Genomic DNA, 23,778 nt, shown 5'->3' with positions numbered 1-23,778 from the left:
AAATATTACATAATTGTGTGCCTGTACTAAATTTGTTTCCTAAAATTCATTTTAAAACAAATTGCATTATAAGAGAGTAACTTTGGGAAGGAGGAATGAAATGACTGAAGGTAAAAATAAGTGTAATGTGTATGTTACTTCAAAGGACAAATTTATTAAGAACTGTTGCTTACAATAATTGTTGACATATTCCACTAAGCAATATGTCTGTGATTTTCATGGTCTCAACGATTTGATGCAGTTTAAGTAACAACATTCTGACATATATGTCTGCTATTTTATTTACACCATTTGCCTACATAGACATAATGCAGAACCTTTCTGATTTTGTACAGTAAATGTACTCAGTAGTATCTATTATGGCATGGTCAAAGGATAATTCATTGTCAAATTGAAAAATAGGTCAACAATAATGTCACTTGATGATCACCCCCCAAGTTTAATAAAACATCTTACCAGTATGCATTCCAGTGCAATGGTTGATATTTTATTAGGACTACCTGGCTACAGCAGTAGTGTAATTACTGAGCTGTCAGAGTGATAAGTGGGATTAATGGCAGCCTGATGCACTTTAGTCAGCAGAGCGCTCAGAGATTTGCAAGATGGTATTATTATCAGAGTCTACCCATTCTGGCATATTCATGGCACCAAAGAAAAAAAGAATGCTACAATTCAGGTTTGCATTGCCCTGACTCATTAACATCTGACATTTCCAGCAGCTGTTCTATGTGAACTAGCTCCATAGTCAAAGGAGAATTATTTGGTAAAGAGGCTTAACAACCACAACTAAAAATCCTTACATTGTCTGTGTTGTTAAATGGATCTGTTTATGTGGACGTATTGCTTTCTCTAGAAAACAGGAACATACACTGTGTATTAATTTTTCTTACTCATGCCTTCTGACATTACATTTATTTTTAATTGCCTTATTATTCAAGTTCAGTGGTAGAAGAAAAAATAGAAAACTTCTGACTTCATTAGAGACAATCAGAATGTATATGATATTTCTGTCTCATTCCCTTTCTCTCTTTTTCTTTATGTATATGTCTGTGTCAGTGTAATACAAACATATGTGTATCCTAATTATAATGCAATGACAGGTATCTAGAACTGTTAAAGTTGCTTATTTATAAATAAGAAAATCTTTAAGACAGCCCATTGTTTAAAAGTTAGGCCACATTACTACATCATAGCAAATCCAAATTATTAACAATGCCCAATATATTTATATACATGACAGTTCCCACAGATATTTCATCCCATTTCAACATTGAGAACCAAATATAATTATCCTAATGTTCTTTTTGCATCATTTTGTTATGTGTAGCACAGATCATACCTGCAAGAAATTCTTAGTGACTGTATTTCAGAAGAAAAAATATTGTGTATAAGAAGATATGAACCCACCTAAATGATAGATGTGAATCTAACAATGACATTTAGAGAAATGATAGGAGAGAGGTTTAATGACTGTATTTCAGAGAGGACAATTGATTATGAAAAGCCATTTGAACTCATTGTGTAAAATTTAATTTAGAGAGAAGGCTAAGGGCACAAACCAGGGAAAAGAGATCAGATTTGAAAACAAGATATTAATTAGGTTCTGAGAAATTGGTTTTGACAGCGAAGAGGACTCTTACAAAAGAATGACAAGGAGACAAGTATTGTTTTCTTGAAGAAAATGAACTATGATCTTTACACGTAGAAATGTATAGAAAATGAGGTAGCTAGTAATTTTTATTCCCGGGTAATGTATGACTGCTTTTCTATGAAATCATGGGAGAATTAAGGTGACAGACATTTTCTGAAGCTGTGCATGTCTAGCCAAATTTATCTCTTAACCCTCTATGACTATAGTTCAGACTAAATCCCATTACTTCTCTCACCATGGCAGTCCCTAAGATGATAGTTATGAGTTGACTAATTTTTATTGGCATGAATTTGCATGTGTTTGTGTGTGGAGTAAATGTATGATGTGGCATGTGATGTGATGTGTATGTAGTGTACACGTGTGTTTATGCAAAAATGTACATTCCCTATTTGCACATGTGTGGACACCAGAGAGTATCAGGTATCCTCTTTTCACTCATTGACCTGATTCTTGGAGACAGTCTCTTAATTACCTAGACTCAGAACTGCCATTTGTATCCATTTTCAGTCAGCAAGCTCCTGTGAGTCTCCATTCTCTACTTCTGCCCTCACCCTCCCCCACAGGACAGAGTTTACAGAAGGTGCATAACAACTATGTAAATCTGTTTACATAGGAGCTGAGGAATTGAAACTTAGCCAGTCTCACTCCATCTCACGTCCTCATGCTCTGTGCCAAGTGATCTCAATCACTGAGCTATCCTGCAACTCCTTAACTTATTCTTCTTTTAAAAATTTCTACACACTGAAAATCCCACCCCAGAAATGGATACCTTTCTGTCCACCCTTACTTCAAGCTTCCCTTTAAGTATTATTTCTCTCAACTAATTTCTCCTGGTTCTCCTCCAGCACTATGTTCTCTCACATAGGATCCTTTAATATGCTGCATTTTACAGACTTATATTGATCATTTAGAATACTTTAACTCCCTTCTTATTTCTGTATATCCCCCACACTTCAAGCTCTAGCAGAACAGAACCACTACTTTCACTTTCATATATGTTAGGGTCTGACATATAAGAGGATGCATTCAACTACTTTTTGTCACTGTAACAAAATACTCAGCGCTGAATATGGTGTAAAGAAAAGAATTTTACTAAGCTCACAGCTTTAGACGGTACAAAACCTTTTTATTGGATGGCATGTATGAGACAGAGACCCATAGAAAGGCAGAAAGCCCGAGGAAGCAAGAGAGGTCCAGGAAATCTTTTATTTATAACTAGCTTTGTGCAAGAACTAAAGTATTCTCACAGGACTCTATTAATTCTTACTGAAACCACCATTGCCAATAGAGTACTAATTCCTGCTAGGTTCCACCTAACTGTCCAACATCACCTTCCAATACCATCACATTGAGGACTAAGCTGTCCATGCAATTTCAATTCACCAACAAAGATCTTTCTGTATTTATGAAATGGGTATGTATGTGAACAAACATATCTTATATACAAAGAAAGAATGGTTCTTGCCAGTAGATTCATCTGACCCTATTACCATTATAGCATTATAGCATTGTGAGGTTCCAACCATGCATGTCAGAATCACCTCAGAGACCTGTAACTAAGACCTTCCAGGGGCTCTGTAGTGAACATTTATCAAGCTTGCCATATGGTACTCAGTTGGATTAAGTTTAAGCAAGTCTGTGGTTAGTTACAAGGAAGAAGATTCTGAGATGGAATTGCTATATAGGAACTTTAATTAGAGAGTAACATCTGAGAAATGTAAAGGGAGTGGAACTAAGCATGCAGTTATAATGATTTCAGGGGTTACCTGCAGACTAGTTCTCCAAATGTTGAGAGATATCAGATACATAAAAGAATAGAAGGGTTAGAGAAAGAGCAGAAAGGTAAGGAGGGAAAATGACTATTAGTGGTAAAATTTGTAAGTTGTGATTTAGGGTTTAACTCCCACCCTGTTTTGTTTTGTTTTTTTCTAACACCATGTGGTAACCTATTTTCAATAAAAAGCTGACACTCTGAACAGTTCAGAGCTGCTGCCCACACCTCACCCAACCTGTTATACCAGACTCTTTTCTTTTTCTTTTCTTTCGTGGTTTACCCAATAAAACTTTGCCTCACAAAAAAATTGAGACTATTTTTTATACATGTAATAATTGTGGTCTCCAAGAAACATAAACTTTGTTATAAAATCATGTTTGTATTAAGCATTATTAGGGTAGCAAGGACTGAAAAGGAGACTGTACTCATAAAGGAATGAATGATACCTCTCAAATACAATCCTCTTAAAGCCAAGGAGGAACTTTTGAGAGAATAGGCAGCAAGTAATCATAAGTGTGCCATTTCAGTCTTCTCAGAACAAGATTTGCCAAAGGGACAACACAGGTCACATGTATTTATTATGTTGCTTTAAAGATTTTGTACTTAAAATTAATTTTATTTATACTTATTAGACATTAATTCTGAATGCACATATGATAAGCATATAGAAAGCATGCTAGTTTCTCACAATTTTAATGACACAGTTATTTTATTCCATAGATGTCTGAAGTGTGCAGATGCCCCCTGTCAGAAGAGCTGCCCAACAAACCTGGATATTAAATCATTCATCACAAGTATTGCAAACAAGGTAAGTTCAGATGTAGAATATTGATAACATTTTGACCTAGTTTGCTGTTATTACCATGATTAATGCACAAACTTGTCTTACTAAGTTTGTTTTAAAATGTGTTTTTGTGTTGTCTGGAATATTGCAATACATGAAAGAAGTGGAATTTTCCCTCTCAGTAAAAGGCAGCCAAGTTTACTTAAAATTTTAAGTAATGAAGAGACTCAAAGTTAAAGCTAAAAAAACAGAAAGAACAGAAAAATAGATACATAGAAAGATATATGCAAAATCATGATTTTGATAAGTATCTTATCAAAATGTGCTTTTTGAAGTTTAACATGTTTTGGCTTAAAATATACCTAAGTTAACAATTCTGCCATCAAAAAGGTGACTGATGGAAAATCAATCCTAAAAACATGAGCTGATAAAATCTTCCCTATGTATTACCATGCTCACTAGTTATTTTGTGATTCTAACTGCTATACTTTGTATTTACTCAAGATATACTTTAATTTGGAGGAAACTGAGAACAAGAAGTCATAACATTCTTTGGATAATTTATCAACTATCTATGCAACATCAGAATAATCTCTATTTTAAGACAAGCTCTTTCCATTTCATTAATTTGTCCATATTCTTTAGTACCTGACAAAGCAGTGTGCTTAGGTATTTATTTAAATATATTTCCAAATTAATGTATGATTTCACTGAACATGTAGTCCTTCACCAGACCTTTAAGCAGCTTATTAAGTCCTGTTTTGTTGAATAATCACTGTGACGATCATGAAAACTTCGCAATGTCTGTTCTTTGAGACCTGCAGCTTACAGGCCATGTGCAGCGCAGGCTATCACGCACTGCTCTAACAGTGGACCCGACAGCGCAGGCTGTCACGCACTGCTCTACCAGTGAACCCGAGCACGGGGGTGAGGGGGGAGGGTTGTCCCAGGTGACCTTCTGACGAGCCTTGAGACTCTTGAAAGAAGGATGTCACTTGTGTTATATCGTGTTATAGGTTTATGTGAATCAGCAGAGGTTAGGCTAATACTTCCATTCCTTATTTTCTTACATCCTGGATTACAGCTCTAGTTTTGAATGGTACAGTACTCCCAATGCTATTGTCCTTCCTCAGTCAGTTTTTCTCCATCTCATGTGTTCAGGCTTTCACTTACAATTGTATTTCTCAATTGGAAATACATGGTCAAATTCATCAAAGTGAATACTGGGATGTGTATCCTGAAAGTCTTTCTCTGAAGAAACACCACTGTATATAGGAAAGGACAAGACCAATGTATAAAAAAAGCAGAAAAATATCTACTGTTAAAAGCATTCATACATTTGAAGATCTTTCACTTTAAACAATAGTGATAAACTCTTTTTATAACTATTACATTAAACTATAAAACTGTGTTTTCTGCATATATTTTGTAGAAACTGTGTACTCAGATTTTTGTGGCATATATATATATATATATATATATATATATATATATTTACACAAAAGTATGAAAGCACATTAGAGATAAACCCTACTAACTACTCAACATAAAGGAAAACTAATTTCCATTTCAAATAATAGTGTTTTATGCCTATTAATTTTATTCCTGAAAAAAATTTTGAACCAGCTGTGGCATCACATTCCTGTAATACCCACACTTGCAAGGATAGGAGAGATCACTGTTAATTCAAGGCCAGTCTGAGGCTACAGAGTGAGTTTCCAATCATCTTGGGCTAGAATAAAAACCCTACCTCAAAAAAAAAAATGTATTTCCATCCCATTATCCTCCTCTTTCTTCTTTCCTGAGCTCAGTTCCACCAAGACTCACTCCCTCTTTCCAAGTAGTCCTTCCTCTGTTTTGCTATCTCATTCCTTTTCTCCTTTCCATCCTTATGCCACCACAGTGGTTGCTGGCACTCATGCCCCAAGACCTATACTGTTTTGAGTCCAGCAATATTTTTCCAGTTTTAATTTTGAAAAACTTCAAATCAAAAAATAAAGGCTATATATAAAACCCTAAAGCCCAAATAATACTTAATGGAGAGAGACTGAAGAAATTCCCATTGAGATCAGGAACAAGACAGGGGTGTCCACTCTCAACTCTGCTCTTCAATATAGTACTGGAAGTCCTAGCTCAAGCAATAAGACAGGATAAAGAAATAAAAGGGATACAAATTGGGCATGAAGAAGTAAAGTTATCTCTATTCACAGATGACATGATTCTATACAGAAGAGACCTGAGAGACTCCATCTCAAAACTTTCAAAGGTGATTAACTCCTTCAGCAAAGTAGCAGTATACAAAATCAATGCACAAAAATCAGTAGCCTTTCTATATGCAAATGACAAAGATACAAAGAAAGAAATAAGTGACATTGTTGCATTTTCAATAGCGACAAAAAAAGAACCAAAATACCTTGGGATAACATTAACAAAGGAAGTAAAAGATCTACACAATGAAAACATAAAAGCACTCACAAAAGAAATTGAGAAGGACTTGAGAAAATGGAAAGACCTCCCATGCTCCTGGATAGGTAGAATTAACATTGTGAAAATGACAATCCCACCAAAGATTTACAGATTTAATGCAATACCAATCAAAATCTCAACATTGTTCTTCACAGAGATAGAAAAAATTGATCTCAAAATTTATATGGAAAGGTAGAAGGCCTCGGATATCCAAGTATATCCTCAGTAAAAGAAACACCTCTTGGGCTGGAGAGATGGCTTAAAGGTTAAGCGCTTGCCTGTGAAGCCTACCGACCCCAGTTCGAGGCTCAGTTCCCCAGGTGACACGTTAGCCAGATGCACAAGGGGGCGCACGCGTCTGGAGTTCGTTTGCAGAGGCTGGAAGCCCTGGCGCGCCCATTCTCTCTCTCTCTCTCTATCTGTCTTTCTCTCTGTGTCTGTTGCTCTCAAATAAATAAATAAAAAATTTTAAAAAATATTAAAAATATATATTTTAAAAAAAGAAACACCTCTAGAAGGTGTTTCCATAAACCATACCTGATTTAAAGCTGTGTTACAAAGCCATAGTAATAAAACAGCATGGTACTGGCATAAAAACAAGAGAATAGACCAATGGAACAGATCTGAGAACCCAGACTTTGGGTCAAGTAAACATAGCTACTTGATATTTGACAAAGGCCCTGACAATATAGGCTTAGAATACTTTTGAACACTTCAAAAAGCCTGTTTACGAAAGTCAAATTTGTTTCTAAAGCTGATTTTAAAAAATTTTCCTTATTGTTTTTTCTCTCATCAAAAATTCAGGCTTCTATTAGGCATGGTGGTACACATCTTTAATCCCAGCACTCAGGAAGCAGCAGTAGGAGGATTGCTGTGAGTTCAAGGCTAGCCTGGGACTACATAGTGAATTCCAGGTCAGCCTTGGCTGGAGTGAGAGAACGTACCTAAAAAAAAAAAAAAAAAAAAAAAAAAAAAAAAAAAAAGGCTCCAGGTGCTGGAGAAATGGCTTAGCAATTAAGGTGTTTGCCTGCAAAGCCAAAGGTCCTCAGTGAGATTTCCCCTGACCCATGTAGACCAGATACACAAGGTGGCACATGTGTCTGGAGTTCATTTGCAGTGGCTGGAAACCCTAGCATGACTTTCTCTCGACCCCTCTCTCTCTCTCTCTCTCCTTCCCTCTCTCTCTCTCTTCTTCCCTCTCTCTCTCTCTCTCTCTTTTTCTCTCTCTCTTCCTTTCTCTCTGTCTCTCCCCTCCTTTCCTCTCTCAAATAAATAAGTGAAAATAAAATATCTTGAAAAACTAAGGCTTCAAATTATTCTTTTTTAATGAAATATATAGTATCTGTATCTTCTGTAACTCAGTGCTATGGTAGGTGATGCCAGGCATGCTGGCACACGCCTTTAATTCTAGCACTTGTGAGGCAAATTGTGAGCAGGCAGGAGGAACTGTGAATTAGAGGCCAGCCTCAGACTACATAGTAAATTTCAGATCAACCTGGGCTAGAGTGAGATCCTACCTCAAAAACAAAAATTAGCTCAGTGAATTTTAAGATACTGTTTTACCTTTTATATTTAGTTCTAATCTGCCAGATTTTACTGCTTTTCTTTCATATCAGTACTTCGAGCTTTCAAAGTTTTTGAGTGTGTTTAGATTGTCTGTTCATTTTCTTGTATTTATAATTTTTAACCTGCTAGTTTTCTTTGAAACTGTATTAGTGGAAATTCTATGATGACTATGACAAATGCATGCTTTTTGAGAAAGGATTTATTTTTGCATCAATCAAAGTGTGGTTTAAATCAGCTTTTAGGAATCACTTTAAAGAAACTTCCTACCATGCTGGCTTTTATTTTCCAACTCAATCCAGTGCTAGGGATTAAATTAACATATTTGGAAGACACTTGTTATGAGTTTTTTTAGGGATAATTTCTCATTATCATCAGGCAATTACCAGCTCAAGATAGGAAGATTCTTGTGCAACTTTAAGTGAGAAGGAGGTAGGATTTACTTTCATTATTCCCATTAGGCAAGTTGAGGCAATCCTAGCTTCATAGTAGAGTTGGTGTTATATTCATATTGTGGGTAAGTACTGAACTTTTTCTTATACCCCATCTTCTTAGAGACCTTGAGAATGGAAGCCCATGTTCCCTTTCTTTAAGAAGGTTCCCTTAAGGTAATTCAAGTTCTGCGGCCTATTTATTTCCATCTCATATTTGCACCCTGAGCATATAGCAATTCAAGGACTCATGTAAGATTACTTATTTTGGCATGTATCTGTAATATGTAACATGTATGTTTGGGTATTGTGGAATATGCATGCATGTGCATGCAGATGTGAGTGTCTCATACTTACATGTATGAAGGCCAGAAGAAGATGTCATGTGTCCACCTCTCTTGCTCTTTTTGTCTTATTATTTTCTGAGATAGAGCCTCTAACTAAACTTGAAGCTTCCTCTGTTTTTATTAGTTGGGTTGAACAGTGAACCTCAGTGATCCCCCAGTCTCCACACCTCTCAAAGATGGAATTATTGGTATATGCAGCACTGTGGGTTCTAAGGATCAACTTATACCTATTTGTCCAGTAATCTTACGTTCTGAGTCATCTCACCAGCTTTTTTTTAAATTTTGTTTATTTTTTTAATTATTATTAACATTTTCCATGATTATAAAATATATCCCAAGGTAATTCCCTCCCTCTCCACCCCCACACTTTTCCATTTGAAATTCCATTCTCCATCATATTACCTCCCCACTACAATCATTGTAATTACATATATACAATATCAACCTATTAAGTATCCTCCCCCCTTCCTTTCTCTTTCCTTTATGTCTCCTTTTTAACTTACTGGCCTCTGCTACTAAGTATTTTCATTCTCACGCAGAAGCCCAATCATCTGTAGCTAGATTCCACATATGAGAGAGAACATGTGGCACTTGGCTTTCTGGGCCTGAGTTACCTCACTTAGTATAATCCTTTCCATGTCCATCCATTTTTCTGCAAATTTCATAACTTTATTTTTCTTTACCGCTGAGTAGAACTCCATTGTATAAATATGCCACATCTTCATTATCCACTCATCAGTTGAAGGACATCTAGGCTGGTTCCATTTCCCAGCTATTATAAATTGAGCAGCAATAAACATGGTTGAGCAAGTACTTCTAAGGAAATGAGATGAGTCCTTTGGATATATGCCTAGGAGTGCTATAGCTGGGTCATATGGTAGATCAATCTTTAGCACTTTTAGGAACCTCCACACTGTTTTCACAATGGCTGGACCAGATTGCATTCCCACCAGCAGTGTAGAAGGCTTCCTTTTCTTCCACATCCCCGCCAACATTTATGATCATTTGTTTTCATGATGGTGGCCAATCTGACAGAAGTGAGATGGAATCTCAATGTAGTTTTAATCTGCATTTCCCTGATGACTAGTGATGCAGAACATTATTTTGGATGCTTATATGCCATTCATATTTCTTCCTTTGAGAATGCTCTATTTAGCTCCATAGCCCATTTTTTGATTGGCTTGTTTGATTCCTTATTGTTTAACTTTTTGAGTTCTTTATATATCCTAGATATTAATCCTCTATCAGATATATAGCTGGCGAAGATTTTTTCCCATTCTGTAGGTTGCCTGATTGCTTTTTTCACTGTGTCCTTTGCAGTGCAAAATCTTTGTAATTTCATGAGGTCCCACTGATTACTCTGTGGTTTTATTACCTGAGCAATTGGGGTTGTATTCAGAAAGTCTTTGCCAAGACCAATATGTTGAAGGGTTTCCCCTACTTTTGCCTCTAGCAGTTTCAAAGTTTCAGGTCTGATGTTAAGGTCTTTAATCCATTTGGACTTAATTCTTGTGCATGGCGAGAGAAAAGAATCTATTTTCATCCTTCTGCAGATATATATCCAGTTTTCCCAACACCATTTGCTGAAGAGGCTGTCTTTTCTCCAATGAGTATTTTGGGCACTTTGTTGAATATCAGGTGGCTATAGCTACTTGGGCTTACATCTGGGTCCTCTATTCGGTTCCACTGATCTACATGTCTGTTTTTGTGCCAGTACCATGCTGTTTTTGTTACTATGGCTCTGTAGTATAGGTTAAAATCAGGTATTGTGATACTACCAGCATTATTTTTGTTGCTCAGAATTATTTTAGATATTCGAGGTATTTTGTGATTCCAAATGAATTTTTGGATTGTTTTTTCTATTTCCATGAAGAAAGCCTTTGGAATTTTGATAGGGATTGCAAAATATATAGATTGCTTTAGGTAAGATTGCCATTTTCACAATATTGATTCTTCCAATCCAGGAACAAGGGATGTTTCTTCACTTTCTAGTGTCTTCTGCAATTTCTTGCTTGAGTGTTTTAAAGTTCTCATTGTAGAGATTCTTTACTTCCTTGGTTAGGTTTATTCCAGGGTATTTTTTTTTTTGATGCAATTGTGGAGTGATTCTCTGATTTCATCCTCTATGTGTATGTTTTTAGCATATATGAAGGCTACTGATTTCTGTGTATTTATTTTGTATCCTGCTACATGGCTGTAGGTTTTGATCAGCTCTAACAGTTTGCTAGTAGAGTCTTTAGGGTCCTTTATGTATAGAATCATGTCATCTGCAAATCTGGTAAAATTCAGCAGTGAATACATCTGGGCCTGAGCTTTTTTTAGTTGGGAGATTATTGATAACTGTTCGATCTCCATGTTTGTTATAGGTCTATTTAAGTGATTAATCTCATTTTGATTTAATTTGGGTAGGTCATATAGATCAAGGAAATCATCCATTTCTTTCAGATTTTCATACTTTGTGGAGTATATGCTTTTTTAGTATGTCCCTATGATTTTTTGAATTTCTCTGGAATCTGTTGTGATGTTACCTTATTCATCTCTGATTTTATTAATTTGTGTCTCTTCTCTCTTTCTTTTGGTCAGATTTGCTAAGGGTTTATCAGTCTTGTTCATCCTTTCAAAGAACCAACTTTTTGTTTCATCAATTCTTTGGATTGTTCTTTTGTTTCTATTTCATTAATTTCTGCCCTAATCTTTGTTATTTCTTCCCATCTACTGATTTTTGGTTTGCCTTGTTCTTCTTTTTCCAAGGCTTTAAGGTGAAGCATTAGGTCGTTTACTTGCGACCTTTCTAATTTCTTAATATAGGCACTTAAGGCCTTCATTGTGTCCCAGAGATTTTGGTATGTTGTGTTCTCATTATCATTTGACTCTATAAATTTTTGATTTCCTTCTTGATTTCTTCATTGATCCATTCATCATTTAGTAGTGTATTGTTTATTTTCCATGATTTTGTGTATGCTCTATAGCCTTTCTTGCTACTGACTTGTAGTTTAATTCCATTGTGGTCAGATAGAATGCAAGGAATTATTTCAATTTTCCTGAATTTGTTATGATTTGCTTTGTGTCCTAATATATGGTCTATTTTAGAGAATGTTCCATGTGCTGCTGAAAAGAATGTATATTCTGCAGCCTTTTGATTAAATGTCCTGTATATATCTGTTAAGTCCATTCCTTCTATGACCTCATTTAGTCCAGTTGCCTCTCTGTTCATTTTTTCCCTGGATGACCTATCAATTGATGAGAGTGGGGTGTTAAAGTCACCCACCACCACTGTGTTTGGTGTTATCTGTGACCTTAGTTCTAATAGTGTTTGGTTGACGAATTTGGGAGCCCCCATGTTATGTGCATATATGTTTAGGATTGTAATGTCCTCCTGTTGGAGTGTGCCCTTAATCAATATAAAGTGACCTTCCTTACCTTTGTTGACTAACGTTGGACTAAAGTCTACCTTGTCTGATATTAGGATAGCAAGCCCTGCTTGTTTTCTAGGCCCATTTGCTTGAAACATCGTCTTCCAACCTTTCACCCTAAGATAATGTCTATCCTTTGTAGAAAGGTGAGTTTCTTGGAGACAACAAATTGTAGGATCCTCCTTTTTAACCCAGTCTGCAAACCTATGTCTTTTTGTTGGGGCATTGAGGCCGTTGATATTAAGAGATATTATTGAAGGGTGTATATTTATGTTTGCCATTTTTTATTTTTTGGGGGGTTCCAGTTCTACCTGTGCTCTCTTTTGTTAACTAGTATTTGAGTATTGCTTGCTTTTTTCTATGTTCCTTATATGTGTGCTTTTCCTTTTCTTCAGCATGGAGGATTCTATCAAGTATTTTCTGTAGAGCTGGTTTTGTCTTCAAATACTCCTTTAACCTGCTTTTGTCATGGAATGTCCTTATTTCTCTGTCTATTTCAGTGGATAACTTTGCAGGATAAAGTAACCTTGGTTGACAGTTGTTATCTTTCAGAACTTAGAATATATCACTCAAAGCCCTTCTGTCTTTAAAAGTTTGTGTTGAATAATCTGCTGTAATCCTGATGGGCTTGCTTTTGTAGGTAACTTGATTTTTCTAACTGCTTTCAATATTTTTTCTTTGATGTGTGTGTTTGGAAGTTTGATTATAATATGGCAAGGAGAGGTTCTTTCTGGGTTTTGTCTGTCTGGGGTTCGAAAGGCTTCCTGTATCTGCATTGGCACCTCTTTCCCAATTTGGGGGAAATTTTCTTCTATGATTTTGTTGAAGATGCCTACTATGCCTTTGGAGTGGAATTCTTCTCCTTCTACTATGCCCTGAATTCTTATATTGGATCTTTTCATAGTGTCCCAAATATCTTGAAATTCCCACTCATACTTTTCTATAAGTTTGTCTTTCTCTTTGTTCGACTGTATTTGGTCTGCCACCTGGTCTTCTAGCTTAGATATTCTGTCCTCTCCCTCATCCATCCTACTGGTGAGATTTTCTACAGAGTTTTTTATTTCATTAACTGTGTTCTTCATTGCTAGTAATTCTGACTGGTTTTTCTTTATGATTTCTATTTCCTTATTTATGTCTTGTATTGCCTTCTTTATTTCATTAAATTGGTGTCCTGCATCTTCTTTGATTCCTTTGATTTCCTCTTTGATTTCTTCTTTGATTCTTTTGATTTGTTCTTTGACCTCTTTGAACATATTTATAATCATTCTTTTGAACTCTTTCCAAGGCAATTCCTCAAACTCGTTCTCACTGGAGGACATTTCTGATGCATTAATACTTTTAGGTGGATTTATATCGTCTTGCTTTTTAGTGTTTCTTGTGTTATAATGTATATATTTTTGCATCTTGGATTAAGTTAATGCTTGGATTTTCTAGCTAGCTAGGTGTTCTTAGGTGTATAGATTGACTTGATGTAATATATTTTCAGGGTAGGAGCTTAAGGTGTTAGGTGTGGCTCTTAAGACTCTCAGAGTATCTACAAAGATGTTCTTAGGGGTTGAGTTTCCCTGCTATAGGATTATTCAAGCAGGCTGAGTGGAATAAAATCCAGGTAGATTCTAAAATTTAACTAAACACTGTACACATTCAATCAAAAACATCCCCTGTGGCTGTAGCCGAGCCAGGTGGCTTTCTGGTGCGCCGCTGCGTTTGGCAGAGCTGCCGGAGCCGCTATTGCCAGCCTCTGCGGACTCTGGATGCTCTGGATCTCTTCTATTTCTCCACTGCTGCTTCAATTTCCTATACACCTCACTTTTTAGTAAAAGTGTGTATTTTGCTGAGTTTTTTTTGGTCTTCCCCCCCCCCCAGGCTGCTTTGGCGTGGTACCTATGCTGCCATCTTAACCGGAAGTCCTCACCAGCTTTTTTTAAAATTTTTTTAAATTAATTAATTAATTTATTTATTTGAGAGAGACAGACACAGAGAGGAAGACAGATAGAGGGTGAGAGAGAGAGAAGGGGTGCCAGGGCTTCCAGCCTCGGCAAATGAACTCCAGACGCGTGCGCCCCCTTGTGCATCTGGCTAACGTGGGTCTGGGGAATCGAGCCTCGAACCGGGGTCCTTAGGCTTCACAGGCAAGCACTTATCCGCTAAGCCATCTCTCCAGCCCCTCACCAGCTTTTTTTTTTTTTTAATTTAATTTATTAGTTTTCTTTTCAGTGAATACAGGCAGTTTGGTACTATTATTTAGGCTCATCTGTGATCTACCCCCTCCCATTAGACCCTCCTTGTTAATGAAAATGGGTCGTGCATTGTGGAGTTAGCCCCCAGTTATTAGTATGATAAATGTCTCTGCAAATCATGACCCAACATGTAACTCTGACATTCTTTCCGCCCCCTCTTCCGCAGGATTTCCCTGAGCCATGTTGGGTTCACTTTTGGTCTGCTTCAGTGCTGAGGTGTTGCGGGCCTCTGAGGCTTTGGCTCTCTGATTTGGTAGGAGTTGATTTTTCTCTGCGTTGATCTCCTTCCCCTTTGTGCTGGTATCCGGTTCACAGGAAAACATCACCCTTACTTATTTCGCCAGTTGTCCTTAGTTTCAGTTGGGCCCCTTTTGAGGTATGTTGGGGCAGCTCTCTTCTTAGGATCTGCATCTATCTGGAAAAGAGAAGCAGATTCTCCAACGGAGAGTAAGTTAGCACCCCGAAAATTGAGATAACACTTACTTTTTTGATAGACAGTTTGATAGGTGTAGGCCCTCTTTTACCCTGTGATTGATGGTAGCTTGATATTTTAGAGTGGGCATGTGTTTGGGTATGGTTCTGACTTGTTTCCCAGCTCCAGCTAAGGGTCTAGTACCACTGAGTGGATCAGTTAGCCAAATGAAGAGCAATTGATTCCTCACCATGGCTGTGTACCACTACTGCACTTGTGTGGGCATCACATCCGGTTATTTGTTGCTAATTAGGTTAAACAATGTGTTGCTTGGACAGATCTTGGTCATTTCCCCCAGTCGCCTATGTAGCACCTTCTGGCACTAGACACGCTGACTGTCTGGGGACTGACTCTCTCCTGGCTTCCAGCCATGTCATTCCATTTTCGTGTCAGCTGTGTATGGAGTCTTCAGCAATAGGGTCTTACCACTGGCCTTTGGTGGGTCATCAAGTACTCTGACAGAAGTCTGTCATTGTTTTGGGAAACCTTGTAGGTTTCTCTGATCAAAAGCTCATTGTGGATGGTAGGCCCAAGCTGGAAGTGGGGGTTACAGGTCAGTGTCCACTAAGAAACTGAGGAAAAAGATAACTAATATACAAGAGTTAGAGAAGAGAGAGATAGAGGGGAGAGGGGGAGAGGGAGGGAGGGAAGATGTAGGAGATTTAGGTCAGTCTTGATCCTACCCTCTCCAGTGTCTTGTGGTTCAGGTGTTTCCTGTAAGGGTCTAGTGAAGGTTCAGCCATTTTTTCTGTCTTTTAGGAAGTAGAATTTTATGGTACCATTGCCGTTTGGGTCCGGATTACTGTTTTCCATCCTTTGATTCCCTCCCCGCCCTCCCATCCATCTTATTGTCTAGTCCATGAGGTGCTTGCTGGGTATGTAAGGCATCTTGGGCAGATTCAGGTTAGGTGTTGCAGATGAGTGAGACTATGTGTCGATTTTTTTTCTGTGACTGGGTAAGTTCGCTGAGAATGATCTGTTCCAGGTTCAACCATTTTTCCTCAAATTTCTTTATGTCGTTTTTTCTTACTGCTGTATAGAATTCCATTGTGTAGATATACTACATCTTTGTTATCCATTCTTCTAATGATGGACATCTGGGTTGATTCCAGCTTTTAGCTATTACGAATTGAGCTGCTACAAACATGGTTGAGCAAATCTCTCTGGCTTTTGGTTTGAAGGTTTTAGGGTACATGCCCAGTAATGGTATAACTGGGCCTGTTGGTATTTCTATAGTCAGCTTTTTCAGGAGTCTCCATATTGCTTTCCAAAGTGGTTGTACCATCCTGCATTCCCACCAACAGTGAATGAGTGTCCCTGCTTCTCCACATCCTCACCAGCATTTATTTTCATTTGACCTTTTGATGTTGGCTATCCTTATTGGGGTAAGGTGGAATCTCATAGTTGTTTTAATTTGCATTTCTCTGATGATTAGGGATGATGAACATTTTCTTAGGTGTGTGTTTGCCATTTGTATCTCTTCCTCTGTGAATTGCCTGTTTAACTCTGTGCCCCATTTTGTGAGTGGGGTATTAGTCTTCTTATTGTTTAGACTTTTGAGTTCTTTGTAAATTCTAGAGATAAGGCCTCTATCAGTTGGATAACCTGCAAATATTTTCTACCATTCTGTGGGTATTCTATTGGCTTTGCTTATTATATGCTTGTCTGTAAAGAAACTCTTCAGCTTCATATGATCCCAATGGTTGAGTGACTGTTTTAGAACTTGAGCCACTGGGGTTTTATTCAGGAAGTCTTTTAAGATGACCTTTTAGTAAAATATTTTTCATAAAATTTTGTTATTAGTAAAAATAGTCATAGTAGAAAGTTAATTTTTAGTTCACATAATTTAAATAATCATAGAGAGATGTGGGCTGGAGGAGTGGCTTAGTGGTTAAGGTATTTGCCTGAAAAGCCAAAGGACCCAGGTTTGATTCCCCAGGACCTACGTTAGGCAGATGCACAAGAGGGCGTATGTGTCTGGAGTTCATTTACAGTTGCTGGAAGCCCTGGAGCGTCCATTCTCTCTCTTTCTCTCTCTCTTTCTTCCTCTTTCTCTGTCAAATAAATAAATAAATACTATTAAAAAAAAACATAGATGGGAGAGATGGCTTAGTGTTTAAGCAGTTGCCTGTGAAGCCTAAGGAACCCGGTTCGAGGCTCGGTTCCCCAGGTCCCACGTTAGCCAGATGCACAAGGGCATGCATGCTTCTGGAGTTCATTTGCAGTGGCTGGAAGCCTTGGCGCGCCCATCCTCTCTCTCTCCCTCTATCTGTCTTTCTCCCTGTGCCTGTCACTCTTAAATAAATAAATTAAAAATGAACAAAAAAAATATTAAAAAAAACATAGATATTTGAGAAATAGTGAGGCTTCTACATTGGTTTTGAGAAGCCCAAATTTTTTTTAGGAAAATTTTATAATATGAATTAGAAAGGTATATGTAAAAAAATAGATAAATAATACAGATTTACCATAAAAAGTGTTGAAACTTACTTTAAAACTACTATAATCAAAACTCTATAGTATTGCTATAAGGACATATACAAGTAGTAAACTGAATAAATAAATAAATAACAAATATGTATGTGTATTTAAGATGGCATTCCAGCTTGATAGAAAATGAGTGGCTTTCAAAACCTTTGCATGTCTTTAAAATTCTGTAATAGTTTTCAGGTTTTTTTGTTTTTCTAAATTTTCAAGGTAGGGTCTCATTCTAGCAGTCTGACCTGAAATTCTATGACCTGAGACTATGTAGTCTCAGATTAGCCTTGAACTCATGGTGATCCTTCTTTGCCTCCTGAGTGTTGGGATTTAAGGCATGCACCACAATGCCCAACAATAGTTTTCAAATTTACATCCAGCTATTTTCTACAGTATGTATCAGATAGACTAAAGTTAAGAATTTAAACTAAAGAAAATTTAAATAGTAGATGCTGCATATTAAAAGAATAAATTTGTATGTTCTATGTTAAAATATAATTAAAAATGCAAAAGAGGGTTGGACATGGTGGTTCACACTTATAACCCATCCCTGACATGGAAGGCTGAAGTAGGTAATTGCTGAGTTTCAGGCCAGCATGTGACACAGAGTTAGTTCCAGGTCATTCTGGGCTAGGTGAGACCCATGCCACAAAGAAAAGAAAAACTACCCATCAAGCTATTGAAAACTTATTTAACATGTTTATTACCAGGCCAATAGTTAATATATTTGTTAGAAATTTACTGAAAATATGTATCATAAAATTATCATATTGGCCAAATGCTTTAAACACTATAAAAGTAGTGATACAAATTGTTAATTACTACTACATTAAATCTTAGTCACTTCTATATTAGTCACAATATATAGTTCAAAAGATAAACCATTAAAATATTGTTCAGAATAATAGTGAACATAAAAGTTCAATAACACTTTATATAGTTCAATAAGAAACACATAGTCTAATGCAATGCATGCAGGGTTGCAAATTAAAAATCTGTTAATGTTAATCTATCTAAATGTGTGTGAGTATATATGTTTAACCAGCAATGATTTATTGTGTGTTCTTTAAAAAGATAAAAATACCACCAAGTGCTGGGCATGGTGGTGCTCACCTTCAATCCCAGCACTAGGGAGGCAGAAGTAGGAGGATTGTGATGAGTTCAAGGCCTGTCTGAGACTACATTGTGAATTTCAGGTCAGCCTGGGCTAGAGTGAGACTGTACATCAAAAAAAAAAAAATCAAAAACCAAAAACTAAAATAAAATACCACCATAAAATACCATTGGGCATGTGCACAATGGTATCAGTTACAATTACAACATTTTTGAAATAGCAAAATGAAACTGGTGTTGCCTCTGTTGTCAAGTAAATCTTTATATTAATATGCTATCCTTAAAAATAAATTACAGTAGTATTTATTAGAAAAGTTCTCTTATATGAAACCTAATGCAAGTTTTAGAAAAAGAAATAGCATTCTATATAATCATTCAGAGCACAGTATTACACATAATTTAATATCCTCATTGACTGAGGTTGGGGAAGGTTGAAGTTATTAAGCATGTTCTTATAAATATTCATGTTATTTTACTTATGACAATTATAATATCTCTCTATATATGTATATATTTGAAATAATAAGTGAAAATTAAATAGGAATGTAGAATTAAGAGAGAAATTTCAAAGTATCATAAAGTCAGTCTTATATTAATTTTTAATTCTTTGACAAGTATCCATTCATTTTACCTTTTTGACTAATAGTGACAAATGTTTGCTGTATATTTCCCCACTACTCTTAAAAGATATCCTTATATGTCTAATTCCATATGTAGAGATATTTATAAGGCTCAACTTCTCTTATATGTCTTTCTAACCATCCATCATCATCCATTATCTATCTTTTATCTATCATCAACTATGTATTATCTTTAAAAGGGACAAAGTATTTTAATTAATATGATCTTTAAATATATATATATATACATATATATACACATATATATATATATATATGTCTATATATGTTTTATATTTTATTTTTATCTTTTTTGAGAAAGAGAGAGAATGGGCATGCCAGGGTCTTCAGCCACTGCAAACAAACTCCATATGTATGCACCACCTTGTGCATCGTGCTTTCATGGGTCCTGGGGAATTGAACCAAGATCCTTTGGCTTTGCAGGCAAGCACCTTAACCACTAAGCCATCTCTCTAGCCTTTGAATATATATTTTATTAACTGCACAATTTTATATTATTTTTATAATATAACTTCAATATGAAACTTATACATTTATAAACTCATTATTCAAAATAGTTACAAGTAATAGGCACAGAATATAATAACATGCTAATATCAAGTGGTGAATACAAGTATATGTATACCTTGGCTGCTTTTTGATCAGTTAATTTAGCTACTAACTGCGTTTTTAGAATTCAGCATTTAATTTTAAGATAAAATATTTTTGTTTTGCCTTTTCTTTTTATTAAGTTGAAGCATTGTATGGATACATCAAGTATTGGTACCATCATTGCCCTCCTCCCTGTCCCTACTCCCCTGAGGACCCTCCTCAGTGGAATTACTGGGCTTCACCATAGAGTTGTGGGTTATGAGTTGTGAAAGTAGTCATTGTGGGGGAGGGACAATGACTCTGCTTATTCCTTCCCACCCTGTGGCTCTTATATTCTTTTTAACCCCTCTTCTGCAAGGTGAGCCTTGGTGGGTGTACTTTAAGTCTACTTTATTGTTGTGCTCTCAGTAGCTTCTGGATTTCAGCTTTGGTGAATTTTCACTATCCTCAATGTCTGTCTCCATCATTCTGGCTCAGATTGTCAGGCTCACATTGCAACCAGCATTCTTGCTCATCTTGCCAATTACTCTGTGTTTTCATCTGGACCCTAGCTACTGCTCTGGGGGTGGTTCATTTGCTGACATGGAGTCAGCTCTCTATTTTTGTCTGATTGACATATTTTAGTTGCCCTATGTTCTCCCTGCTTTCTGAAAAAGAAAAACAGATTCTTCAACAGAGTGAGGTCAGGATAGGTTAAAGAGTATTAATATAATTGTTAATTTACTGAGATTTCTATGGGGGTAGCCTCATTTTTGGCCAAAGACTAGTGGGAGCTTCTGATTGGAGTTCATAACCTTAGAGGATTCTGTCTTGGTTTACAGTTCCAGCTGTAGTTTCCTTTCCACTTAGCAGATCTCTTAGCCAATCAGAGAGTAGTTGGTTACCCACCTAGATTGTGTATCACTATGGACAGATGTGCATATCTTGTTAGGCTGGTTGCTTTCATATTGCATGGTCCCCTGCTTGCTCACAGCATTGTTGGCCATTTTGGTCCAACAGCTCAAGTGACAGTTTTAAGTACTATATAGGTCAACCATCTGGGAGATGACTTCCTTCCATATGCAGCCAGATCGCTCCATGGTCTGTTTCAGCAGCATGAGACGTCTTTACCAATGGGATCTTATTTTTTTCCTCAGGTGATCAATCAAGTACTTTGACAGAAGTCTGTCTTGTTTTGGAGATCTCATAGGCCTTTCTGATCAACAGCTCAGCCTGGTTTGTAACCCATGTCTGGTCTTGGGATTTAGCAGCAAGGTCGGAATAGTTTAGGGTTAAGCTTCATCTCCCACCCTATCCAGGGTTCTTCTTAGTAGATGATCCCTCCATGTTCTTAAGGCTTCTAAATTTTAGTCTGCTATCTAGGGAGAAGATTTCTGTGGTACCGATTCATTTCAGATTTAGCTTTGTGTATATCTCCCCACAAACCCCTCTCCCCAAACCCTTCCGTCTCCCTTATCTGACAATGGAATTGCTTGTCATCTATGCCAGCAATTCAAGCTGTTCAAGTTTAGGAACCACAGATGAGGAGAATAAGAGGCATTTGTTCTTATGTGCTTATGTGAATTCATTTACTATGATCTGTTTCAAATTCTGTATTTTTTTTTTTCAAGGTAGGGTTTCACTGTAGTCCAGGGTGACCTGGAATTCACTATGTCGTCTCAGGGTGGCCTCAAACTCATGGTGCTCTTCCTGCCTCTGCCTCCTGAGTGCTGGGATTAAAGGTGTTTGCCACCATGACAAGCTTCAAATTCAGTAATTTTTCTAGAAATTTCATTGTATCATTTTTCCTTACTACTTAATAGAATTCCATTGTGTATATGTACTCTGTCTTCATTATCCATTCATCAAATATTGGGCATCTGGATTAATTCCAGTTCTTAGAGATTGTGAATTGAGCAGCTATCAACATGTTTGAGCAAGTAACTCTGCAGTGAAGTGTGGAGTCTAGAGGGTAGATGCCTAGAAGAGGAATGGCTGGGTCAGTTGGCAACTCTATTTTCATTTTTTTCCAGGATTTTCCATATTGATTGCCATAGAGCTTATACAAGTATTCACTACCACCAGCAGTGAATATGGTTCCTTTTCCCCCACAACTTTGCCAACATTTACTGTCATTTGATTTTTTTTTTAAATTTTTTTTGTTTATTTTTATGTATTTATTTGAGAGCAACAGACAGAGAGAGAAAAGGGCAGATAGAGAAAGAGAGAGAATGGGCACGCCAGGGCCTCCAGCCATTGCAAATGAACTCCAGACACACGCGCCCCCTTGTGCATCTGGCTAACGTGGGTCCTGGGGAATCGAGCCTCGACCGGGGTCCTTAGGCTTCACAGGCAAGCGCTTAACCGCTAAGCCACCTCTCCAGCCCTGATTTTTTTTTTTAAGATGTGAGAGAGAATTGGCATACCAGGGCCCCCAGCCATTGCAATTGAACTCCAGATCTGTGGACTACCTTGTGTGCATGTGTGACCTTGTCTTCATATGTGACCTTGTGCATCTGGCTTACAGGGGTCCTAGGGAGTTGAACCTGGGTACTTAGGCTTCACAGGAAGCACCTTAACCACTAATCCATCTCCTGAGCCCTTGTTTGATTTTTTTAATGGTTGCCATCCTGACTGGAGTAAGGTAGACAATAATTGTTTTAATTGTCATTTCACTGATTATTAAGGGTGCTAAACATTTTCTTAGGTGAGTATTAACCACTTGTTTTACTTCCATTGAGAATTCTCTGTTGAGTAGAGCACTCCACTTCTTGTGTGGATCATTTGATTTTTTTTTTTTTTTTTTTTGCATAGTTTTTGGAATTCTTTGTAGGTTCTAGATAGTTGGCCTTGGATAGTGGTATAGCTAGTGAAGACTTTTTTCCTATTCTGTCGATAGTGTTAGCTGCAATTATGGCATGTTTGTCTGCACAAAAGCTTTTTAGCTTAATGAGATACCATTTGTCTATATGTCTGATTTTTTCTCTCTCTCTCTTTCTTTTTTTTTTTTTTTTTTTTTTTTTTTTTTTTTTTTTGCCAGTTCCTTTCTGTCTTTGTTACTATGGCTTTTTTATATACTCTAATTTGGGTATGGCAATACCTTTAGAGGGCTTCTTTTGCTGAGGATGCTTTTGGATATCCAGGGCCTCTCATATGAATTTTGACATTATAGTTTCTGTCTCTGTGAAGAATTATGCTGGCATTTTTATTGGTATTGCATTAAATCTGTATATTGTTTTTGTTAAAATTGCCATTTTCAAAATATTAATACTGCTTCTCCAGGAGCATATAATGTCATTCAATCTTCTCATGTCCTCCTCGATTTCTTTCTTGAGTGATTTTATGTCTTCATTATATAGATCTTTCACTTCCTTGTTTAGTGTCATTCCAAGGTATTTGATTGTTCTTTGGTGGCAATTCAAAAGAGTATAGTCTCACTGACTCCTCAGTACATTTGTCTTTTGCATATAGGAAGGCTACTAAGTTTTGTGTGTTGGTTTTTATAACCTTCCATTTTGCTGAAGAAATTTATCACCTTTAGAAATTTTATGGTAGAGTCTTTCAGGTCAATTATGAATAGGCTCGTGTCATCTTCTTATAAGGCTAGATTAATCTCTTCCTTTCCACTGTGTATTTCTTTTCTATCTTTCTTCTATCTTATTGCTTGGGCTAGGACTTCTAATTCTGTTTTGAAGATCAATGGTCACAGTGGGCACCCCTGTCTTGTTCCTAATCTTAAATGAGATCTCCTTGAGTCTGACCCTATTAAGTATGATTTGGGCTTTATGTTTTTTGTATATAGCCTTTATAATGTTCATATGCCTAGTCTCCAGCA

The 23,778-nt window shown here is 36.8% G+C and overlaps 1 protein-coding gene across 2 annotated transcripts in view; it reads left to right on the top strand.

Annotated features, from left to right (window-relative positions):
- Dpyd (dihydropyrimidine dehydrogenase) overlaps positions 1-23,778 on the top strand; it is a 1,202,971-nt gene that overhangs the window by 369,280 nt on the left and 809,913 nt on the right. For both annotated transcript variants that reach the window (XM_045137960.1, XM_045137961.1), the window contains one exon: positions 4,146-4,233. In XM_045137960.1, coding sequence (XP_044993895.1) covers positions 4,146-4,233 — 88 coding nt within the window. The remainder of the gene's footprint in view (positions 1-4,145; positions 4,234-23,778) is intronic.

The sequence above is a fragment of the Jaculus jaculus genome, chromosome 19 (genome assembly GCF_020740685.1).
Source record: "Jaculus jaculus isolate mJacJac1 chromosome 19, mJacJac1.mat.Y.cur, whole genome shotgun sequence".
Lineage (NCBI taxonomy): Eukaryota > Metazoa > Chordata > Mammalia > Rodentia > Dipodidae > Jaculus > Jaculus jaculus.
This window is presented reverse-complemented; position numbering and strand designations above follow the sequence as displayed.